Source organism: Glandiceps talaboti, chromosome 12 (assembly GCF_964340395.1).
Source record: "Glandiceps talaboti chromosome 12, keGlaTala1.1, whole genome shotgun sequence".
NCBI classification, from domain to species: domain Eukaryota; kingdom Metazoa; phylum Hemichordata; class Enteropneusta; family Spengelidae; genus Glandiceps; species Glandiceps talaboti.
This window is the reverse complement of record NC_135560.1, coordinates 23,006,378-23,021,787: the sequence shown is the minus strand read 5'-3', so window position 1 is coordinate 23,021,787 and position 15,410 is coordinate 23,006,378. Positions and strand designations below refer to the sequence as shown.

The 15,410-nt window shown below is 35.9% G+C and overlaps 1 protein-coding gene across 1 annotated transcript; it reads left to right on the top strand.

Annotated features, from left to right (window-relative positions):
* The first annotated feature begins 705 nt into the window (after positions 1 to 705).
* LOC144443130 (somatostatin receptor type 2-like) lies at positions 706 to 2,614 on the top strand. The gene is made up of 3 exons (XM_078132501.1): positions 706 to 1,642; positions 1,772 to 1,887; positions 2,561 to 2,614. Exons 1-3 carry the CDS (start codon positions 706 to 708, stop codon positions 2,612 to 2,614), a joined length of 1,107 nt encoding a protein of 368 aa, XP_077988627.1.
* Positions 2,615 to 15,410: the final 12,796 nt, after the last annotated feature.

Below are 15,410 nucleotides of genomic sequence, written 5' to 3'. Positions count from 1 at the left end.
TTCTCATTCAGAAACACTAGATGTAGTATTGTGCACAGCAAAATATAACTACTTTCATTCCAAATCGGGATTCGAAACAAAGAGCCCTCTCAGTGAACGACATGGGAAAGACCAATTTGCATTCTAATTTAGAAATAAACTTTCAAAATGACAGGCGCAGGCACTATGTTGTTATCGATGTTAAAGTCAGGCTGGAACTGATAGAGAAAGGTATTGAATTGATTTAAATATGATTGTTATCCATATCATAACGATATATTCTGTTGTAACACTGGCGAATGAACCACAGAGTTAACACCATGTGGGTTTTCGTTAAGTTGGTCATTGCAAGAGATTCCTTTTTTTGAATGGGCGGTTGCTATCGGGTACCATACTTGATACAAGGCAGAATGTACCGATTTAAACAGTGAACTCTGCCAATGGCAGGTTCTCTTGACGTCACAACAAGACTGTGCTATTATCAAACGAGGATTCACAATACAGTTCATAAATTTAATCAGGCGATGTAAGTACGCATACGTGTCTTTATGGTCAATACGTGCTGAGTTCAATCATTAACCTACCCTGTGAAGGCAAATGGTACAGTCTCAGAGCACATGCTGTCGGAGTATAAAAACGAAACACAGTAATGTAGTCAGCTTAGCAAATTAACCTACACGTTGACAGGAGAAGTGGAAGATATTATAGCTTTGTCACCACATAGCGATGGATTCGTTCAGCACAGGTGGCACTGAGCCGACAGAAATGACAACAGTTTTTACAACACAAAGTGTCGAAACAGTCAATAGTAGTACTCCATTCACTACTTTGGGATCCACATGGATTTCTACCACGAACGATGCTGTGAATATATCCCTTTCGTTTTTTAATGCCTCAGCGAGAACAGAAGCAAGTACTAGTACTCTGACAGGTGATTGGAGTAGTTCAAAAGTTTTTGACGAAGCTAGTACCGAATTTACTGGTAACTACAGTAATTTAACAACCACGCTATATAACCCTGGTGGAGATGCCAGTCCTCCTGCCTGGTTGGCAGACTTTAATGATTATGTCGCTATTGTGGTTCCAGTATTTTACGGCATAATTTGTTCTACTGGTTTCATCGGCAATCTTCTTGTTATCCTTGTATTGCTACGTTTTTCTACCATGAAAACCCTACCTAACATCTACATATTCAATCTGGCCGTTGCAGACTTTTTGTTTATGTTTACTATACCGTTCATAGCATATCAATTTGTTACAAAGAAGTGGATATTCGGCCATGTGTTTTGTAAATTCGTGATGTCATTTGACGGCATGAATCAGTTTACCGGAGTCTTTCTGTTAACAGCGATGAGTATAGATCGGTACGTTGCGCTCGTTCATCCAATAAAATCTCTACGGAGGAGGACGCCGCGAAACAGTCGTATCATATGTATCACGATGTGGGTAGCATCTGGGCTAGTTTGTTTGCCGTTATGGATATATTCAGAGACCTTCCCCTCTTTAGAAGGAAATGTGACAGAATGTGGCCTTAAGTGGGGTCGTGACGTGTACCATGCCTTCATCCTGTACGCCTTCATTCTTGGGTATGTGATCCCCTTGCTCATCATATGCGTTTGTTATTTTTCAATCTTCCGTCTCATCATGACAAATAAGCAACCAGGTGAGAAAAGTTCAACGAAGAAAAGTTCGAGAAGAGTTGCCATTCTAGTTATCATCACAGTCTTGATTTTTGCAGTCTGTTGGCTACCGTTTTACTCTGTACAGATCTACTTTTCATTTTTTTATGCAGGGATACCGTCGCTAGCAGCGTACAGTTCACATTATGTAAGCATTTGTTTAAGTTACGGTAATAGTGCCATTAACCCGTTGATTTACACCTTTGTCGGGAGAAACTTCAAGAAGAGCATCATCCGCCTTTTACTCTGTAAAGGAGACTCTCGTAGGAGGTCCAACAGCGCTTTTGTATCAAGTACTCGAATGACTAAACTTCAGACGAGAAATAGTCGTCGATCGAATATGTACACAGCATCGCCTTCGTCTTTTTCGGATACATCGCCTAATAGTGTCGATTTAATAACATATAACAATACAGCATTCAAGGTAACGGCTAGGGATTTTTTGCAGCAGCTAGGAAAGACAGGAGATGAAAACGGTGCAGCTACTTTCAGAGACGATGGGGAGCAGAATAACGCTTTTCGAAGTATAGATGATGAAGGCACTGATGGAACAGCAGCTATTGGACCTGATGTTGCAGTCGATGCCGTTAATGAACTGGCAAAGGAAGGAGTGATTGAAACCTAGTAGGACTGAATGAATGTCTCATATTTCTCTAAATATGAATGAAAATCAATTACACTACTATCAAATACTACCTGTGGTATTATTTCAGTACCGGTAGGCTACCACACTTTCCATATTCACCTAGTCCCACACAAAATAGGGGTAAAGATAAGCTCCAAAATATTCGTGTCGTTGGTGCATTTTCTCTCCAGAAGTGTGAACACTGCGTATTTTAGGAATGGTTGGATATGATGAGGCTTTGTATTACTAACAAGCCTTTTGATCTGGCTTGTAAAACTTCGTAAATATTATATGTTTGATGCGTATACTGGTATTAACACCAGGGCGCTGAGAATAATAATTAGTATAGCCACTCTTGTCATCATTACATTTGATGGATGGAGTGTACTACTTTTTTATTAGCCAATTTAGTAGGGATACAATGTGACCATGTCAAATAAAACGCATGTTATCTTTTGTTCTTCATCATTTTCAATATTCAAAGGCCATAACTCGTACGTACCATCGATTACTGTAACACTATTAAGTTTAATATAACATTTTGCGGAGGTTTCCAAACATTCAAATCTTTTAATGGTTAAGCAGGGAATGGTAAAGTTGTCTATGTTCGTTCTAAAGCTAAGGTTACGGCTAGTATATTTTACAAGTCCTCACGCCTATAGTATGCCTTCAGTATCAATAAGGGAAATAGGGTCTAATGAGATTAAATAAGATTAGTTCCTTGGAGTATGTTGGCATGGCAGACGATGAGCTTTCCTGTGTTGGCATTAACAAATAATGCTACCCACCTCGAGGCATGTAACATGTTTGCTCTGATTAATGTAACATTACTACATTGGATGATGTTTTGATCACGGCAATGCTGGGTGATTTGGCGGCTTTTCGTACTGGCTTCAAAGCTCGCATACCGTGCCATTTAGCAATTACGAAGTCCAGTAACTCATCACTAACCATCTGGCAGCCGACCCTCGTACGGGATAACCTTTAAATGATCGTTACCAAAGCTTTGAGGCGTCTGGAGATGAAATTTTCAGTTGCTTTAAAAGGTCACAAAAGCAGCATGATGTGGGCGCCGAGAGATGAAATTGCGGTTTTGCAGCTGGAAAGATTGACAATTAAATCACAAGTTAAATGATTGTGTACCAAGAGCAATTTAATAACTTTAAACCGAAATGATTGTTATGTACAAGTTGATATTATACACGTGGAATGCCTTCTCGGACAAGTAGAAGACACACTTGGGGAATTAGTCTTTTTCATCTTTATTTTTCAACTATGAATGCATCTTGTTCGAACTATTCCCTGAAAGCTTTTCATAGGAAAGACGTAGGGGAAAACCATAGTTAATAGTTTGAAGGCATGTAGATACTTCCATGGGTTGTTGTGTTGAATGTGAACAACTAGCCGGGTTTGATTTCAATAGTAATTGCTAGAGTGGCAAACTTTCATGTCAAACTCTGTTAAAAGAGTTTGTGTATAAATTGAGAGGAGTGGTGTTTGTATTTTGTCTGCTTTGAAGTATAATGTATCTCAACAACGCTTTTTAGGGGGTATATAAATATTTGTATGGCGGAGTTGGAAAGATAGGGAAGCAACTGCATTTTAATAATCTACACACGCAAAGTTCTTTGTTGCTTGATCTGAACAGGTCAGAATAAAGTGCAGTACATTTATTTTAAAAGACGCTATATTACAAGTATTATAGACGCATGTATATTTACATATAAGCAACTAATGTTCTTTTATATGTCAACAATTTATTCAACTACTAGCATATTAGGGAAATACCGAGTGGAAATTGAGAGAGACGAAGATTTTCGTCGTTCTAGCGAAGATCGAATAACTGCCTATATCTTTTCCCTACATTCTCCAGATTATAGTCTAATATGTAATATGATGATTCAATATCGTGGCAATTTACCAACGTTTACTACTCATACGAAGCAAAGGGAACGTTCTCTCAGTTTCTTACATCGTATTTCCCCATTGCTTGAATTGTAGTCAGTCTAGTCTGGTAAACCACCTTCTTAATGTCGAACACATCCTTTTAACATACTTTGATGAATCATTGTGAATTATTTTGAACATTCTCCAGCACAAATTGTATGTCTAATACCTGCATACTTATATGGTGTTCCTCTTTACACACTATCTCTTCTTAACTCTAACTACATTATATACAGAAATGGACATTCATCCATCCTGCTTGGAAGATCCTTACTTAGTAATGTACAACATGCCTTAGTGGAATATTCACACTGTTAAGGAAATACCTAGCTTTTTAATACACTGTATTAACTCCCAAAGGATTAGTGATACGTGCGTTCTTACATTTAAATCTAGTTATTTACAGGGATTTTGCCATTTGAAGGTCAAAGGTCGCTTGTAGATCCTTACAATTTCAATGATACCACTTACCGATTCATTTCGGTCATTTATATAATATTGTGTATCATAAGCTAGTACTATGCATAGTATGCTTTGAATCAAGCCACGTGGTATGAGTTGCATACCCTGGTAAACACTATGTATACATGCAAAATTATTTTATGGATCTAATTATACAACATTTCACTCAATCAATAAGACAATTTAATTCCCCACCAATCAAAAGGTAGGTTCATTAAATCAGTCATCGAAATGACCAATCAATCAATCTATAAAATAGATTTATTTTGATATTGATGATGATTGATCGAATCTAACTGACTGGGTTAAACAAGTTTGAATGTCAAAGAGCGAAAACAGGCTATTAGTTTCAATATAGAAGAAAATTCCAATAGTCTGGACGTTAGCAATTAACTTTTTTAGGTGAAGACCTAAAAATGAATAAAATCAAATCAAATGCAAACTTATTTAATTACTAAATATTTATTTTGCGTCCGCTGTTATGACAGCGCACTGAAATGTAATTGGATTGTGGAGGTCTTGCAGGCAGTGCGTTCATTGCGTGCAGTACCGAGAATACTGTTTGACAAACGAAGCTGAAAGTAATGTTATGTCAAACAAGATCGCTGTAGTGTTATTGTAGACAGCATTCCTCGTGCATCAATTGTGAGACTAGCCTAATTCGTAAATGCATTTCGATGGCAGATTTCTTCCTATACATAGACTAAGCTGTCGACAAAAATACTTTAAAGTAAATGATAACACTGAAGTACGCAATTACATGTAAAGAGTCACTTCGTGGGACCCAACGGGTACAGAACGGAATGGGGGGGGGGGGGGAGGGTATCTATAAGAATGACCCATGTCCGTCAGTGGTCAACCATATTTCCTACACCCACAACTCATCAGTTACCAAAATACCAAACCTGTCACATAATTAATGTCGGTACACAGTACATATGCATGTCACTTATTGTGATCTTGACATTTATGGCAAAATAGCGGCCTTCTGCCTCTTATCTCTATGGGTTTAATGCATTCAAACATCATTTGTGTCTGTTGACCTAATATTATCAATAGCGAACCATCTAATGAGACTTTAACATTTGACTTTGACCATTATTTTCAAGGTCAAATAGCCAAAATGTGTCTTACTACACAGAAGATATGTTTGTATTAGATTGTATTTTCCATTAAATCTAAGGGAACAGGAAAGCTTGTATAACACATGCATGGTTTATAATTTTTACATTGCTGAGTTATTGCAAAGAACTGTGGCAGTAGCATCCTGTTTATACTTTGTGTGTTTGATGTCAGTAATGAATTCATCGCGACACTATCTCAAATTGATTCTGCTTGAATCATTATTTAATATAACCGCAGCCTCCCCAGTAATTGAAGTCATATCGAGTGGCTCCTTAGGAGTGAACTCTATTAAAATTGTGAAACCATATTGGTTATATCATGTTTAATATGACTGTACACAGAATGAGTATAACTCGTATCATAATAACAGATCATCACACAGTCTGCATCTGTTCTCTATAATGTACTGTACGACACTCAGAAAAGTACAAATGTTCGTAAGCTTTAAATTAATGTTGGGTATGAAAACTTGATATATATATATATATATATATATATATATATATATATAATAGATTCACGTGTATGTCATACATACATACATACATACATACATACATACATACATACATACATACATACATGTAATCCCGCCGTGCATAATGCGGACAGACAGACAGACAGACAGACAGACAGACAGACAGACAGACAGACAGACAGATAGAAGTTTATACAGGGACAGACGTTTTATGAAATTATAATGTCTGGATGAACAATTCATAGACACAACAATACTTATCGACCAGCCTTCATTCGACAGTGTAAGTCACCAAGCAAACACTTTAGTTCCTTCTCCTCTGCATATACGTAGCGAGTGTTTTATTCACAGACAAAGTCCGTAAATTTACTAACAAATTTAGGTTGGAACTAACAAACAGTGTAAAGCAATCAATAACATAGGTTATGAAACAAAACAAAAATGTTGTCCTCCCTCCGGTATTGACCCTCTTTATATTGAAAGGTAGTATGCTTATCATATAATTAAAATATACCCGGTCTATTCACAATGATAATCATGTAGTTGTGATCTTGTTACCATGGAATATGCGAAGTAAATTAGTGTAACATCATCTAGATGATCCTTGGCAAAACTGAACATATCATCTTATCATTAACTTCTTAATATATACCACCATGTCCTAATTACATTGCATAATACGTCATTTGTCAGTCAAGATGACCAAACAAGAATTATTGTTTCATTCTAGAAATTGAAATATTCAAAATCTAGCGTATCTTTCAATTTGTATTCATCATACCTAACATCGTATTGGTACCATATTGTGATAGTGACTAAGGAGAACGATGAACACAAAGACATAGTAGAAAACAGTCTGAAGTGAAATGCTAGCGTACAAGCATATATCCACCCCCACCAATCGGTGGTGTCAGACGATGTTGCATGCCCAACACACCTTTCCATTTACAAATCGTTGTTTGATATGACAGTAAGAATATCTAAAGTCTGTTTTACAGTATTTATCTTGACGGTTAAAGACATGGAGACATTGCCACAAACATTTCACCATTTTTGTAGTTGTCCCCATTGTACATGTAGCAACGTTGATAACAGTTGTGTCAGGCATAGTAGGTCAAAAAATACGTCACGTTCATCAGCATTGATACTGGCTATACACAGGCAGAAAGCAACAACAGAAGACCAGTTGTCTACAAGAGCCTGACAATGTGTTTAAAGAAATGATTACATAATGATTGACAATTCTAACGACAACATGATTTAATACGCTGTAAAAATACTGGATTATCAACTATTAGGAAACTATATCCAATTACAGGAAGGATTCTTTCGAAATACATTTAATTCGTTTTTTCTTCTGATAAATAGCATACGCGACAAGATGAACGTGGAGCTACACGACAGACATGTGATTGGGTGTAACCTCTCGATCCGAAGACCTATGTTTGTTATCGTGTCATGGATTGACGTCACGAATATCAATATAGGACTATTTTATGAGGCATATCATGATATATATTTACGACTACCATCATAGGTACATGTATTTATTGTTTTTACAATGTTAAAAGGTTATGCGAATAATTAAAAGGAAATACATGTTATTGGTAGTTTTCTGGAGACATTACTACATAACTAATACTTATACGTTATAAATTCATATTTAACCAATGCAAGAACATGTGCTTTGAGGGCATAGAGTGTAACGTGGTGATGTGGGGTTATTTGGGTTTAATTTGTATGTTATCAATGTTATTACTATCACTTTATTACAAATAATCATGAGTAATTACAAGTATTCTAACTATTGTAAATAACAATAATCTGCATACTGTTACTTTTCGATATATAGGGAAGCGGACAGATGCAGATGAGATTTGGTGTAAAATAGTGATTAGTTGTGTGTACCCAGTTTACATACATGTCACTTCTAACAAACTTTTGAACATGGGATTCCAACATTACATTTCAAGTTGAACTGTAAAGTGACATTTGAATTCGAGGTGAGCTCTAGGAAATGAAATGAATAAAATAATGCGCAAGTTTGTCTGCATTTCTGCATCGTTGATAATACGACCACCTCGATCAAAATAAAAAAGCCCTTCAAATTTAGAACGTGTGACTTACATTTTGCGAGAACAACCGTTTTAAAGTGACACGCATATATTTAGAAACAGTAATTCCAACAATCCAGAGACCGCCGACATTCGAAATATTTGACATTTTCAAGTGATTATTTGTTATTTCCATCATGAACGTGTTTTGCACTTGATAATTTTTTCTGTTCTTTTCATATTAATTATTTAATGAAGTTCAATGTGCTCGGCGATAAGAAAACAACAATTTATAAGAATAACAAGAGGTATTTATATTCTATAACGAACTCAATTTTTTCCCGAAATTGACATAGACAAGGTGAGTAGTTCCCACCGTATGGCGTACATAATCACTTCTTTCATTGATTAACTTGTACCTGTAAATACAACATACATGACAAATTAAAATATAAATGTATCTAATAACAGTTGAAAACTTGTGCAAATGTTGTTTTTGTTAGTAATATTTGTATAAAGAGGTCTGTGCTGAATGAGATACACGTGTGGGAATACGAGAATGACGGATATCACTTGCATTATATGGTATACTAGTTCATGTTGTATATTGTATATTTCTGTGTAAGTATATTACTCAAAATATAAGTCCTTGTCGGCAACGTATGGTGCAGCAATATTCAGCTTCCAGGTCAATGGAATGTGCTGCTTTCATTCGATTAACGGTTGAATGGGTGTGTTAGAAACGGTATCAGTAAACAAGATGAGAGCGTTTATCCATTCAATGAATACACGACTGCTGTTACTTAATACATGTTTTCATTGCGATGGAATTAAGAATTGTATGCCAAATATTTATATGATTGACAGACTAATTTTCGGTGGCATCTGCGTATGTGCCGTGGACAGGGTCGTGGCAATAATGTCCAAACCGTTAGGATAAGGTGCATAGGTATATGAATAACCTATTTTTAAACATTTAGTTGAGACAACTCTTTATAAAGAAAAGGTAAGCTCTCTCATGGTCTGTCATTCCACATTTGAGCTCAGGGGAAACTAGTATTGCTCATGCGTCAATCGATGACGATTGTCTTAAAAGCTGTATCAACTGGCGGACAAGCATCTATCTGATAGCGTAGAACTCAGCTGCGATGTATCAACGCTCCCTTCTTTACGATATATGATATCACGATGGGAAGTAGAAAATGCTCGCTGTTAAGGTGCAGTTAGTGAAACACTGAACTTGTGTACAAATCAAATTGTACGCAGCATGTTACACCAATAAGTATTGACATGGCTTAACATGGATGTCTCTTGGATTGCATTCGGTTATGAATTCCAAGAGACCTTTATCAAATAGGATGTTTACTTCGAAAGAGATTTAATTAAAATTTGGATATTGTGCACGGTTAAAACACAAGAAGATATCACTATAGACTGATAGTCAATTCACCACAAACAATCTAGGTATAATGTAACCTTTAGCGATTCAAAATCTACGATTAGTTGGATTTTGGAGCGTGAATAAGTGAGGCTTCCGTGACAATATCGATCTTGTTAAGTATGTCATGACATGATCAGGCCATAGCTAGATTTCTTGATCTCTTCGTAGGTCGTAAACATCTGTCATTTCAGAACTAAGATAAGAAACTCCACTGGGAATGATGCGTCAAAGGAAGTTGATATCCTGGTTGAACTTTTGTTGTCGAAAACTACATGTAAGCTGAGACCGGTGTTCTTTGTAGATCATAATAAAGAAGCTCGTGTAAGATTTCAAAAGCAAAGATTTGGAATACAATTTAAACTCTTTGGGACATGATATACCAACGATTTGTTAGCTAATTTCGTCACGTTTATTAAGCAAGTTTATCCCAATTGTTTCTGTTTACTCGGGACAAATGTCGTTATTCGTAACTACTTTGTACACTACGACCAACAATCTATAATATTTATAATATCTATATCTTACATATGAATATATTTGTATTCATACAGGCAGATAAACGAGACAGACAGAAAGACAGACATTCAGACATCCATCCGTCGTAAGTGCACCCCCCCCACACACACACACATACATACATACATACATACATACATACATACATACATACATACATACATACATACATACATACATACAGACAGACAGACAGACAGACAGACATACATACATACATACATACATACATGCATACATGCATACATGCATACATACATACATACATACATACATACATACATACATACATACTGCCCATAGCATCTCAGAGAAGAAAAATTATATATTCAATTCTAAAAATAAATTCTCGTTTACAGTTTGAATCACAGGATATATACAAGATACTTAAAATCCCTTAAGTCGTTGCATGTTATAAGAAAATACGTCACAGAACCAATCAACAAACAACACCATGCAAAGTTTCCCCAAGCCATTTTATGTATCTGAGTTTCCGGAACATATGAGTCGGATACGCATGATTGAAAACGTAAGATTATACAGCAACTATTCCATGCATAATGAGAATGGTCACATCAGTGGAGAAACAAGCAGAACGGCACTGACATTATTTGTCGAGGTAGTTGATATATTCCAGGTTCAGCTTGGCGATAATCAATATAGTGGTCATGAGCACCACACAAGCCTAAAAAAAGCGTGTTGATATCCGGTATCCTGACTTCTATTGCGATTTTTAGATTAATGTAATAAGTTAATTGAAGCAATTCCAAAGATCAGTATGTCGATGTAATATCAGAATATCATGTCTGTATTGCCACCACGATGATACTGTCGATTGACGGTGTAACCATGATACCGTAAATATATACTCAAAGGTCGACTGAACGTGATAGTTTGCTATGTCTTAAAAATAATAATGAGAATTCTTATTTGTAAGTTGTTGCTGTTACGGCAACGCCGTTTAAAAGGGAGATATAGTACATGTATATACCTCGCCAATAATATAAAAATAAACAAGGTTGTTCGTTTTCCAGTTTCTGAAGCTTCCATTTCGGCTTTAATCAATTATAGATTGATCCTACACACCCAACCACCCACCCACCCGCACACACACTAAGCCAAAGGGTGTACCATCCCAGGAGGTTTTTGTGCTATTTATATTATACCAGTATATTGAAATTTGCAGTGAAACTTTACAAATTGGGGAAACAACCCATACACCAGAAAGACAGTGGAGATATAGATTGGCCTGAAATAATTATATCGCTTGACTTCTATATTTCTTGTTATTCCTCTAAAATCTGTAAGATACGAAAGACAGTGACAACGTCAGCAAACATTTAAACACACAGTGACTTGAGATATTTGGTACAAAATTGTAATTTTAGTTATTTTGTAATGTGGCAAGTTTATTCTCTGATGCTAGACTTGTTTGCGTGGCAGTTTTGCAACACCTTGTCTACACTTCGATGGAGTCAAGAATGATGTGCTCAGTGTATACTGTCGCTTCAAAAAAGGTGATGATTTTGCGTAAACATTTGGCAACTTCAGAAATGTCGTTCATATCCCTTTGCTGTGGAAGACATCAGCGTTCTGATGAGAGAATATCTCCGCGGTCAAAATCCACGTCACAAACATGCGACACTATGCTCGTTACAATAATTAAATCGCAATAAATCACACATATGAGATGAGCTTCCTAAGATAACAATAGGTCATGCATAATTATGAGCGTCATGAAAATGAAACAAAGGGCACCACACTTTAACTTGAATGACATCTCCAGACACACGATATGAGTGTATCTAGTGCCTTGACAACCATGTGAGTCATTTATATAAACTATATTCATTTCTCTAACTAGTTGTTTGGCGACATGTATAAACAATGTCATGTGTGCCCCCAAACACAGTAATTACAAATTCATAACACTGTTCTCGATGTCAAACACACAATATATTTTAACTCGGGACACATTGTTGACATTTGTCCTTTCAATATACGCTGTATTTTAGATTTAAAATATTTGTCCCATGGGCATTTATAATTACACAATGGTAAATCGGCATTGGAAGTCAACAAAGACTTACATCGAAGATGACCTCAAAGAAGGTAAAATGTTATATCCATAGGCAATATATTTTAAGAGATTAAATCGGTAGAGAGAGAGAGAGAGAGAGAGAGAGAGAGAGAGAGAGAGAGAGAGAGAGAGAGAGAGAGAGAGAGAGAGAGAGAGAGAGAAGAGAGAGAGAGAGAGAGAGAGGCACACTTCATCTTTAAACATTATAGAATCTTTAACTGACTCGAGGGGAAGTTGTGTGTGACACATCAAAATGAATACACAATACTTGTAATAAAAAGCCACAGATTTCAAGCCGTGTGGTTATTAAGCGCTTTGATTTCGCTGTGGGAGACCCATATATAATAGGAAAATAGGCATCAATGGTAGATGTTCTCTCACCATGAGTTTTCTAACATCCTTTTGATGTTCATTTAACCTCTGTAAAGGTGACACCACGCTATCAGTCGAGCAGTTTTACGAATTTGCATAATTGCTGATAGCGTGTAATAATGGTAATACCATATTGAAAGAATACAATTATCTGGTGATATAGAAATAATATATTGTGTCGTGTTTGTCATTAAAATGACTACAAAGTTATCAAAATATAGTGAAATAACGCATATACACTATTTTTGGAGAATTAGATTGTCAACTCAGAATCTGTCGATAATTATGTTCGTAATAGGACATAAAATGTATTACTAGACACAATATATATTTTAATAGTAATTGAGCAACATGTATGGTGATACCATTACAGAAGGTGTAGATAGTCTTCCGTTGAGATAGAATGCGCATCAGGAACAACATCCCTGAAAAGCAACGTTATTCAAATATCTCTAGACTTTGTTAAATGACGGCTTGTTCCTCACCCTTTCGATGTAATAATAGCAATTTGAGGGGTTCATCAACTTGTGTTAAAGGAAATCGGCAATATTCTATTTTCCCATACAGTTAAAACAACTATTTCTGTATTACAAAAGTGGGTAACATCAATAACATCTTCATATATATTTCAAAATTTTGCGTGGTAGACAATGATTTTTTTTCTCGATTTCAACGTGGAATTTTCTTGAATCAAGTAAAAACAACAGTTTGAGACCTTTTATTTCGATGACACATACTACCTTGAGTTTATACACATTTCAAGGAAATAACGTACAGGTTATGATATATGTGTATGTTTATAATTATATTTTTTTTTCACATACATAAATTTGATTATGGCGTCGCTGTTAATAAACAGAGAATAGGGAGAGATGGAATTGCATCATTCATCATGTTGAATTCAAACACATGATTAACGTTATTTGTGTTATGTAGTATTAACGAGTTTCCAGACATCGTCTTTAAAACATCATTTTTATTCCTAAGGAAATCATTCACCAATACGGAACCTTTCCTAAATACACAAAGGCACGAGACAGTATCGGTTTGTTTTTTGAACACTACGAGACAGCACATATCCGTAAGGTAAGGAAGTCAATGGAACTGCAAACCACATGTTCAATTTTTTTCATTGTGGAAACCGCACAGTAAAGAATCTACAGCGTAGTATAGTATCCTGTCCGTGTGCGTAGTTTCGGTTTGTTTGTTCTCACTGTCATGTTCTACTATCGATTGTCCTCGTCTAGTGTTATCTTTCTTTCCAAATGTTTAATTAACTCGGTGATGTTTTCAAACCTGCAGGCATATGCTTTCTGTATTTCATTCCACTATTAATAGTAATATAACCACTATATACTAATGGGCACGCTGTGGATATAAAAGAGTACAAGACTGAGTTTGGTCGCTTGTACTCTCATTTTACCATTCATAAAGTGCGATAACGTTATAATCATGTCTGTTTGTATGTGTCTATGTCCGTCTGTCAGTGTACACAATAGCTAAAATAAAAACCCATCAGGCTGATCGTAATATGGTTGCTTAACAAACCAAATATGTTCATGTGTTTCAATGTAATATGTATCCATTGACTGATTATGACACCAACTACAGCCAGGCATGATTTCACGGCTAAAGGTGTGTGTTGATGTGTACAACTCATGGAAAAAAAATCATGTATATTATCACAGGAAGCTCGATTTCATATGAAGTATATTGTTCATCAGAATAATTTATTTTACAAGAACCATACAGTTTGTATCTCGTTATTGCTGATTAAATCGGCTTTTCATGTTTAGATCGGAAAGATGACAACGTTTTGTTAAAACAATATTGATATCGTTTTAAAATATGATACCAACTAAACCTGTGCACTATTAGCCCAATGTACTCATATCCATATATATACTAACAGCATGTGTCCTCCATTAATTGAAAAACTTTCAAAATCACGGAAGACATACTTCCTGTTCGGTATAGGACACAGACACGTTTCGATGACCTTCGATGTAAAGCACAGCTGAAAAACCGAGGATATGACAATGTTATATCATGCTTGGACACATTGTATACCTTGTCATTATTGCACCGAGTCATGTCATTCCTCAACAGCAAGGTATAATTGTACAAATAGTCAATGTAAGTCACTCTGCAAGTCTCAACGTATTGCATTCAAGCTACAAGGTGTCATCGTTGACCCTATTGGGTAATATAACATAACTACAACCATAGACCCGACGTGCATGGTATGCTATAACTAAAGATTCAGACATGTACTATTCTTTCACTGCGTTACCAATATTGCTGCCTTGAATTTAAACCTGTGCAAGTATTAAATATCAATTGTTATTACAACCAATTAGTAAAATTGGTTATTTTATGACCATTTGATTTGAAATAGGCGTATTATTCATCCTCTGAACTAATTTTGGAATATAATAGCTTATTCTAGGAAGTCATAAGGAATGGAATTCATGCGTATGCAATTTGATAAGGTACTTTTTCAACTTGTTCACTATTAATATGTTATTTACACTCGTTCATTGCCTGGTCTTCATTTTGAGCATTGGCTCTTATATATGTATTGCGTTTTCAATTCACTTAGTGGTTGGACTATATACCCTGTCTTGGTCTGCCATAGTTAACTCTCTTGTT